The sequence below is a fragment of the Spermophilus citellus genome (genome assembly GCF_964194105.1).
Source record: "Spermophilus citellus genome assembly, chromosome: 1".
Lineage (NCBI taxonomy): Eukaryota > Metazoa > Chordata > Mammalia > Rodentia > Sciuridae > Spermophilus > Spermophilus citellus.
Window position 1 is genome coordinate 149915961 of NC_138182.1, and position 10535 is coordinate 149926495.

The 10535-nt window shown below is 41.1% G+C and overlaps 1 protein-coding gene across 1 annotated transcript; it reads left to right on the top strand.

The window, feature by feature from the left end:
- Positions 1-7644: 7644 nt before the first annotated feature.
- On the top strand, positions 7645-8752 carry LOC308647543 (olfactory receptor 2M3-like; the record flags this gene model as incomplete). Its single annotated transcript, XM_081291727.1, has 1 exon — positions 7645-8752. The coding sequence occupies exon 1, from the start codon at positions 7814-7816 to the stop codon at positions 8750-8752; it is 939 nt and encodes a 312-aa protein (XP_081147853.1). The 5' UTR covers positions 7645-7813.
- Between the last annotated feature and the right edge of the window lie 1783 nt (positions 8753-10535).

Below are 10535 nucleotides of genomic sequence, written 5' to 3' on the forward strand. Positions count from 1 at the left end.
AGAGAGGTGTGTTGAAGTCTCCCATGATTATTGTATGGTGGTCTATTAGACTCTTGAACTTGAGAAGAGTTTGTTTGATGAACATAGCTGCACCATTGTTTGGGGCATATATATTTATGATTGTTATGTCTTGTTGGTGTATGGTTCCCTTGAGCAGTATGTAGTGTCCCTCTTTATCCCTTTTGATTAACTTTGGCTTGAAATCTATTTTATTTGATATGAGTATGGACACTTCTGCTTGTTTCCAAAGTCCATATGAGTGATATGATTTTTCCCAACCTTTCACCTTCAGTCTACCTTTTTCCCAACCTTTCACCTTCTGTATGTCTTTTCCTATCAAATGCGCCTACATCATGGGAACAAATCTTTACTCCTCACACTTCAGATAGAGCCCTAATATCCAGAGTATATAAAGAACTCAAAAAATTAGACAATAAGATAACAAATAACCCAATCAACAAATGGGCCAAGGACCTGAACAGACACTTCTCAGAGGAGGACATACAATCAATCAACAAGTACATGAAAAAATGCTCACCATCTCTAGCAGTCAGAGAAATGCAAATCAAAACCACCCTAAGATACCATCTCACTCCAGTAAGATTGGCAGCCACTATGAAGTCAAACAACAACAAGTGCTGGCGAGGATGTGGAGAAAAGGGTACACTTGTACATTGTTGGTGGGACTGCAAATTGGTGCGGCCAATTTGGAAAGCAGTTTGGAGATTCTTGGGAAAGCTGGGAATGGAACCACCATTTGACCCTGCTATTGCCCTTCTCGGACTATTCCCTGAAGACCTTAAAAGAGCATGCTACAGGGATACTGCCACATCAATGTTCATAGCAGCACAATTCACAATAGCTAGACTGTGGAACCAACCCAGATGCCCTTCAATAGATGAATGGATAAAAAAAAATGTGGCATCTATACACAATGGAGTACTATGCAGCAATAAAAAATGACAAAAATCATAGAATTTGCAGGGAAATGGATGGCACTAGAGCAGATTATGCTTAGTGAAGCTAGCCAATCCCTAAAAAACAAATACCAAATGTCTTCTTTGATATAATGAGAGCAAATATGAACAGAGCAGGGAGGAAGAGTAGGAAGAAAAGATTAACATTAAACAGAGACATGAGATGGGAGGGAAAGGGAGAGAAAAAGGAAATTGCATGGAAATGAAGGGAGACCCTCATTGCTATACAAAATTACATATAAGAGGTTGTGAGGGGAATGGGAAAATAAACAAGGAGAGAAATGAATTACAGTAGATGGGGTAGAGAGAGAAGATGGGAGCGGAGGGGAGGGGGGATAGTAGGGGATAGGAAAGGTAGCAGAATACAACAATTACTAATAGGGCATTATGTAAAATTGTGGATGTGTAACCGATGTGATTCTGTAATCTGAATTTGGGGTAAAATTGGGGGTTCATAACCCACTTCAATCTAATGTATGAAATATGATATGTCAAGAGCTTTGTAATGTTGTGAACAACCAATAAAAAAAAACAAGTACATGGAAAAATGCTCACCATCTCTAGCAGTCAGAGAAATGCAAATCAAAACCACCTTAAGATACCATCTCACTCCAGTAAGATTGGCAGCCATTATGAAGTCAAACAACAACAAGTGCTGGCGAGGATGTGGGGAAAAGGGTACACTTGTACACTGTTGGTGGGACTGCAAATTGGTGCAGCCAATTTGGAAAGCAGTATGGAGATTTCTTGGAAAGCTGGGAATGGAACCACCATTTGACCCAGCTATTGCCCTTCTCGGTCTATTCCCTAAAGAGCTAAAAAGAGCATGCTACAGGGACACTGCTACATCGATGTTCATAGCAGCACAATTCACAATAGCAAGACTCTGTAACCAACCTAGATGCCCTTCAATAGACGAATGGATAAAAAAATGTGGCATTTATACACAATGGAGTATTACTCTGCATTAAAAAATGACAAAATCATAGAATTTGGAGGGAAATGGATGGCATGAGCAGATTATGCTAAGTGAAGCTAGCCAAGCCCTAAAAAACAAATGCCAAATGTCTTCTTTGATATAAGGAGAGTAACTAAGAACAGACTAGGGAAGAAGAGCATGAGAAGAAGACCAACATTAAACAAGGATGAGAGGTGGGAGGGAAAGGGAGAGAGAAGGGAAATTGCATGGAAATGCAAGGAGACCCTCAGGGTTATACAAAATTACATACAGGAGGAAGTGAGGGGAAAGGGAAAAATAATACAAGGGGGAGAAATGAATTACAGTAGAGGGGGTAGAGAGAGAAGAGGGGAGGGGAGGGGAGGGGGGATAGTAGAGGATAGGAAAGGCAGCAGAATACAACAGACATGAGTATGTCAATATGTAAATCAATGGAAGTGTAACTGATGTGATTCTGCAATCTGTATACGGGGTAAAAATGGGAGTTCATAACCCACTTGAATCAAAGTGTGAAATATGATATATCAAGAACTATGTAATGTTTTGAACAACCAATAAAAAAAAGAAAAAAAAGCTGACTAACATATCTTCTGAAATTCCAACTCATTTTATTAGAATAGCCTCTCCTTGACATTATAAAGTATAAGGATATTACTGGAAAGGAAAACAACAGGCAAGCTCCACATGAATAGAAGAAGAAATCACAAATTGAACATTAGTAAATCAAATCCAGAAGTATAGAAGTAAGTATAAAACTCGTGAGTGTTTTACTATACAAAAGTCAGCCTATGTTATGTGCATGTAATAATATGCCACAATGAAACCCAATATTCTGTATAATTGTTATGCCTTAATAAACAATTTTTTAAAGTCAGTCTTTGATGGGTGCAATGGTGAATGCCCATAACCCCAGGGATTTAGGACGCTGAGGCAGGAGGATCACAAGTTCAAAGCCAGCCTCAGCAACTTAGCAAGGGCCTAAGCAATTTAGTGAGACCCTGTCTCAAAATCAAAACTAAAAAGGGCTGGGATGTGGTCAGTATTTCTGGGTTCAAACCCTGGTACTACCACTACTACTACTACTACTAATAAATAATCAGTCTTAGATGTTCACATTTATAGGCACTGAGAAACTTTAAATATAAACAATGGATAGATCACGTATAAAAATGAAACTCTGACCACAGTCTACAGCAACCTGCTCAGGAAAACAACCTCTATATCTACAATAAAAGCTCAGGAAGTCAAATGCTATGCATCTGACTTGTAGGAAATCAGATTGCTATCTTTAGTAATGTAGGAAGCTAAAGAATAAATTCTGCAACAACTGGCACTAAATGGCCAGGACTTGACTAATAAATGACTGTTTTTCTAATTCATTCCTCTGCTTCCAACTTAGGATCAACCAGAGAAAGCCATATTTTTTTTTCACAATTTACACACAATCAATTGTGAATAGGAGAGCTTGCTTCTAGTTAGCCTTTCTCTAGCTTCTCTAAAACAACAGCGTCCAGTCAGAACACACCTTCTCTTGTTTTTTGTCCAGTTTAAAATTTTTCCACCCCAGCTTTCTGCAGAGGCAATAGCAAAACCAGGGAGTTCATCTGAGGCATGATTTTTGTTAATTGAAAACTTTCCCACTCCTCTGTCTTTGAGTCTCTACCAAATGGTCAAATGATAGTGATCGACTCCCTTGCTATAGAAAACTCTGGGTACATAGGCTTTGATTTCATTTGGTAGGTTTTCCTTTATTTCCACGTTGCTCAATAATTACTTGTTGAATGAGCAATGATCAACCAGTGATTAAGTGTATAAAAGTATAGGACATAAACTGAAGGCATGTAATACCTGACCAGTTTCCACTTCCTGTTATCCATTAGCAAAACTCCCAGGGTAGGGCTCTGGTGGGGCTCATTGGTAAAGCACTCACAAAGCATGTGCAAAGCCCTGGGTTAGATCCTCTGTGCTGCAAAACAAAACAAAACAACAAAAACAAACAAACAAAAAACTCCCCAGACTCCCAGAGTATAAAAAGATATTCACTCTAACACTCAGTGCCTAGGGTAAGGTTAGAATGGAGATACCTCCTAGGGAAGTGTACAAGGGTTATGTTGGGGGATGTCCCCTGGGAGTCTCTTTCTTCATTTAGATGGGAGTATGGGGTAGTTTTCAGAGTTAGGACTATAGGGAATGAGTTTTGTCCTGAAGCCAATTCATTATTTTGATTTCCTTCTTGTTGCAGAGTGTCTGTTTATTCCCCAGGCTCATTAAGAGTTGTGTTTGGTGTCCCAAGACATCTGCCCTATAACTGGAGGTATAACCTGGGACCTGAGCTCATTATCAATTTTGTAAGAAACAGAACATCTTGGATGGTTACTTCTATAAATTTGTACTTGGAGCCCCTGAAATTGGGGGGAAGAGTGTGCCTAAGGAGCCTTACCCAGGCCACCACTGGCTCACACATTGCCAAGGATTTGCCAGGTAAAGTAGAAGGTGAACATCAATAGATTGATAGACACTGAGGAGGTGAGGGAGGACCTGACAGATGAAGGTCTGAAGGTGATTGGAACTGGGAGGAATTAGGGTGATTTGAAGCTTCAGCTTCAGGCTTTCTGGAGAGTGTCAGGCTGGACACAGAGACTTCACAAACATTGTCAGAATTGGAAACCAGGAAGATGTTAATCTTAGTTTCCTAGGCAAATTTTTATCATCATTCTCTAGGCTCTGAACTGAGTTTCAAAGTCTGTGGATAGGCCTGTTGCCTCCTGGCCACGTGTTCTATGCATTTTGGCCTACGTTGAACTTGGATTCTACCTCTTTGCCTTCTCTGACTCCATTTACCAGCATATCTCTGAAATGTGTTGGGTCTGCGTCCTCTACTTTTTCATATTTGTTTCCAATCTTTGACTCCAGATAGCTTTCCTTACCTCTGCCAAAAAGAGAACAGAGTTATGTACCCACATTGCTCTGAACCAATTGTGTGTGAATCTATTTCCCCATCAGGATCACACAAGGAGCTTTTTTTCCTCCTCCTCCTCCTCCTCCTCCTCCTCCTCCTGGGATTAAACCCAGAGGTGCTTAACCACTGAGCAATATCCATAGCCCTTTTAAATATTTTATTTAGAGACGGGGTCTCACTGAGTTGCTTAAGCCTTCGTTAAGTTGCTGAGGCTGGCTTTGAACTCACAATCCTCATGCCTCAGCCTCCTGAACTGATGGATGAAAAGCTTTTAAAAAATAACTAACTGCAGAGTCCCATCCAGATCCAGCGAACTAGAACCTTGTGGGAGACATCGGGCAGAGCAAGGAATCTGCATGTGTAAACATACTCCCAGGTTTTCCAGAGACATAAACATATCTGAGAACCTGATCATGACTGTAGGCCCCCAGGTATCTCACTCCTGCTTCCTTGTGTTCATAAATACTTTCTTATCATTTCTGTGTCGGTATTCTTTGTCTTTCCTTGATAGTTTTCCAATTTCTGTTAAGGGATTTAAAAAATATATTTATTTTCAATTGACAAATAATACTTGATATGATATTACGATATGATTTGATGAAGCTAATTAACAAACCTCACATACTTATCATTTTTTTGTGGTGAGAATATTTTAAATATATACTTATAGAAATTTGGAAATATACAATACTTATTTACTGTAGTCACCATGCTATGAAATAGGTCACTAAATCATACTTCTCTTGTCTAACTGAAATTTTGTCCAACATCTTAGGGGACATTCTTGAATTCTTTTTTTTTCTTTTTCTGAAATAGGGGTCTTATTTTGGGAGAATATCAGTCATCTTTTCTTGTGTGTATGCTGGGGATTAAACCCAGGAGCACTTAACTACTGAGCCACATCCCCAGCCTTTTTATATTTTTGATTTTGAGACAGGGTGTTGCTAAGTTGCTTAGGACTTTGCTAAATTTTTGAAGCTGGCTTTGAACTTGCTATCTTCTGCCTCAACTTCCTGAGCCGCTGAGATTATAGGTATGTGCCATCAGGACTGGCTTTAACACCAGTCATCTTGAGAGTGAGAAACTTTGGGGGCAAAACAACAAAGTACTTTCAAGAGAGAATGTAAGTCATCTCCAGAAAGAGAAAGTGCAATCTCTTAGTCTTGGGTATTAATATTTATAGAGGGACAGTAACTAGGGGCTGAACTGGATATAGAGGCAAGGCAGAGTTTCATGACTAAAAGCCAGTTTCTCCAGTGCTTTCACATTACCCTCCTGTGGTTACTTTTAGAAGGGCCATTGGGCCAGGGGCAGTTGGGGAGGGTCTGGGTTTCTCTTGAATTACTTGTTTTGCAACTGTTCGTGGATACTTTTCCTTTTGATACTTGGTTTATTTTTCTGTGTCCTCAAATTTTCATCTTAAGAGGAATTGACATCCATTTATTGTACATAGTTTATCTTAAATTCACTTGACATTTGGAGTGACAATGTGCTAGTTAATTAGCCTAATCCAAAGGAAAAATAAACTTCTCACATCTTTCTGATAGGAGGTAGTTCTGCATCTTGGAGGGAGATGCCAGGCTGAATTTAGGCTCTTACTGTTCCATGGAGACTGAGAGATAAGAGCACAATATTTCTTAGTGGGGCCTCACACAGGCTGGACAAGTGCTTTACCCCTTATTTTTTATCTCCAGTCCCTGAGCTTCCTTTCTCTTGGTGCTAGAGATTGAGTCAGGGCTTTTCACTTGTAGACAAGCACTCTACCATTGAGTTATATATTTAGCCCTCTCTAAAATTTTACTTTGGGACAAGGTCTTGATAAGTTGCCCAGGCTGGTCTTGAACTTGTGCTTTGCCTTGCCTCAGACTCCTGAGTCACTGGAATGACAAATGTGCACCACCATGTCCCATTCCACAGTCTTTAAATTTTTTTTTTTAAAAAAATCTTTATTTTATTAATTTGTTTTTTATGTGGTGCTGAGGATTGAGCCTAGGGCTTCCCATGTGCCAGGCAAGTGCTCTATCACTGAGCTACAATCTCAGCTCCTCCATGATCCTTCTTGGTAATCATATTTCGAAGAGATCTGGCTCTCAGGTCCTTGAGACATCAGACATTCCTGGGTCAGAATGCTGGCAAGAAATTTACTTAGTTTTAAAAGTTTTAAAAAGATTTACATACATTTCAGATAGAACTTACAAGTGTTCAAATTAAATGTTCTAAGACAGTTGGGGAAGAATCTCATTATTTTTAACAAGAAGAATTAAATCTCTATTTTTAATTTGTATTAGCCTTTAAACCTGCCATGCCTCTCCTTTCTCCCTTATCTTGTCCTCCAACCATTCACTTTCCATACCTCTTAAATCTATTTGTCCTTTTCCAACATCTACAGCTATTCACTGGGCATTTATTCACTACCCTTCTCTCTTCCTGCACCCTCTGGTTTCCCTGCCTCTGCTTGCCTTATCCTTCATCTTTCAAAATTAAAAAAGGATCAAATCTGGCTTGGACAGAAGACAACTGAGAAAAAATGGGCTTTAAGTGTAGGAAAAAAGAGTAGGGCAGTGTGAAAAGGAGGAAGGCTCTGTCTTTTGAGAGCTTGTCTGAAGGTTCTAGAAGGGGAGTACAGCTACTAGCATATCTATGACCAAAGAACTAGCCTCTATTGGGGAAGGTGTTCCTCTTCCACAGAGCTCAGTTTTGGGAGGGTCGCATATGGAGTGTTGAGGGAGGACGGGGACACCTGTTTCATCAGCCAGATCAACCCTTGTAATCAATGAGGTTGCAGATGGCATAGCCAGATCACTCTCACATGCAGGGTCTACTTTTGGAAACAAACAAACAAACAAACAAGTATTTCCTTGTTCCCTAGAGATGGCAGGAAAATAGTTTTATTTGTTCTTTTGTTTGTTTCTCAGGGTCATGGCTATGGAGCTCTGGAACCACACCTTCCTATCGAGTTTCATCCTTAGAGGTCTGCTCAGCCACTCATCATATGACTTCTTCCTCTTTTCCCTGGTCCTTTTGGCCTTTGCTGCGGCCCTGACTGGCAACATCCTTCTCCTCCTGCTCATCCAGGGTGACAGGCGCCTGCTTACTCCTATGTACTTTTTCCTCAGTCAGCTCTCCATCATGGACTTGACCATGGTTTGTGCTGTGGTGCCCAAGATGGCAGCCAACTTTCTCTCAGGCCATAAGTTCATCTCTTGGGCAGGCTGTGCAGCTCAGATCTTCCTAGTGGTCATGGTAGGAGGAGCCGAGTGCTTCCTCTTGGCAGTGATGGCTTACGATAGGTATGTAGCTATTTGCCACCCTCTGCGGTACTCTGTGCTCATGAGCTGGAAGACCTGCTATCTGCTGGCTGTGGCATCCTGGATAGGTGGGGTGGCCGACAGTGTGATCGATGTTGGTACAGTCTTCAGCTTTCCCTATTGTGGCTCTCTGGAGGTGGACCATTTCTTCTGTGAGGTCCCTGCCCTTCTGCGTCTCTCCTGTGCTGACACGTCCCTCTTTGAGGACCTCATCTATGCATGCTGTGTGGTCATGCTGCTGCTGCCCCTGGGAGTCATTGTGGCTTCCTATGCCCGGGTCCTCACAGCTGTGATTAGGATGCCCTCCACTGAGGGGAAGCAGAAGGCTCTGACCACTTGTTCCTCCCACCTGGCTGTGGTGGGCCTCTACTACAGTGGAGCCATATTTAGCTATATGCAAAGGGCCTCAGCTAGGACACCAGCAAGAGACAGGGCCACCTCTATCTTCTACACCATTCTTACCCCAATGCTCAACCCACTCATCTACAGCCTGAGGAATAGGGAGGTTACCAGGGCACTGAGGAAAATGCTGGGAAGGTGGAGAGTGTAGGCACTTGCCCCTCCCTCTTGGGCTTCCCTTCTTGGTGTGTCCCTTCTCTGCCACCCCCATTCTTCCTCTCTGCCTGCACTGACTCGGACAAGTTGGGGCAAGGCTGTGAACTAAGTAATCTGCTAACATTTAGGATGCTTGGAAGGAAAGTGATGGGGTAACAGATGGTACTTAATTTGTTTCACAATGAATCCCCCCCACCCCATCCCAGCACCATAATATCCACCAATTAAAGACCAACAGATACATTGTTTACATTGCCAGTAGGATTGGCAGGTCAGCCTTGCTTCTGAATTATATTTTAAAAATAAACCAACAGGCAGCAGATGTGATTCTGCAATCTGTATACGGGGTAAAAATGGGAGTTCATAACCCACTTGAATCAAAGTGTGAAATATGATATATCAAGAACTATGTAATGTTTTGAACAACCAACAATAAAAATTAAAAAAACCAACATTCAGCAGTGGTGGTGAATGCTTGCAATTCCACCTATAGAAGAGGTTGAAGTAGATGCAAGTTTGAGGCCAGCCTGGGTAAATGAATGAGATGCTCACTCAAAATAAAATAAAGGGGTGGTATATAGCTCAGTGATAGAGTGTTGCCCAGCAATCATGAGGTCTGGTTTTGATTCCTATAGCCACACACACACACACACACACACACACACACACACACACAAAAGAACCAACAGTGTATGAGTTCCTCCCTTCTTCCCCCTCCTCACTGTAATAAGAGTTCACTTTATGCTTTGAACGTAACTCTTACTGTTCTGCTATTGCGGCTTATTTTAAAACTGATATTTTCTCTTCTACCTCTCCCCCTTCCTAATCTTGGGGAAAACAGGATAACCCTACTTCCCATCCTAGGCCAGGTTATCTGTCCTTGTGAACCCAGGCCAGAGAGAGAGAAAGTAATTCAGCCTGGGACTGTCCTTTCACCAGATCTAAGAAATGCATCTCTCTCACAGCCACCAGTGAATTAAAACCCTTGATAAGGTGCTTGGAATGTAGCCTTTGAATCATCTCTTTAAAAGCTCTCTGCTCCCCCTGACTGGAAGATTCACAGTCTCAGCACCAAGAATCCCAGTTACTTCTTCTTTGCTAGCAAAGAAATAAAACTTCTTTTCCTTTCTTTCTTAAAGCCTTGTCTTCCTATTGGATTGGCATTGGGGACAAGGACCAAGCTTTCAATAACAGCACCAGGATTTTTGTTTGTCTTGTGTGTACAGTAAAGGGATTGAACACAGGGATGTCCTACTACTGAACTATATCCCCGGTCCCTTTTTATTGTTTATTTTGAGGTAGGGTCTGGCTAAATTGCTCAGACTGGCCTGAAATTTAGGATCCTCCTGCCTCAATCTCCTGCATCATAAGGATTTAAACTTCTTTTCAGAAATATCCATTCAGTTCATTTGTTCATTTATTTATTGAGTTATTTGTTCTTTTGATGTTATTTTCTTTTATTTATTTTTTTTATTTATTGGATGTTCACAACATTACAAAGCTCTTGACAAATCATATTTCATACATTAGAATCAAGTGGGTTATGAACTCCCATTTTTACCCCAAATACAGATTGCAGAATCACATCGGTTACACATCACATTTTTACATACTGCCATATTAGTGACTGTTGTATTCTGCTACCTTTCCTATCCTCTACTATCCCCCCTCCCCTCCCCTCCCATCTTCTCTCTCTACCCCATCTACTGTAATTCATTTCCCTCCATGTTTGTTATCCCATTCCCCTCATAACCTCTTATATATAATTTTGTATAACA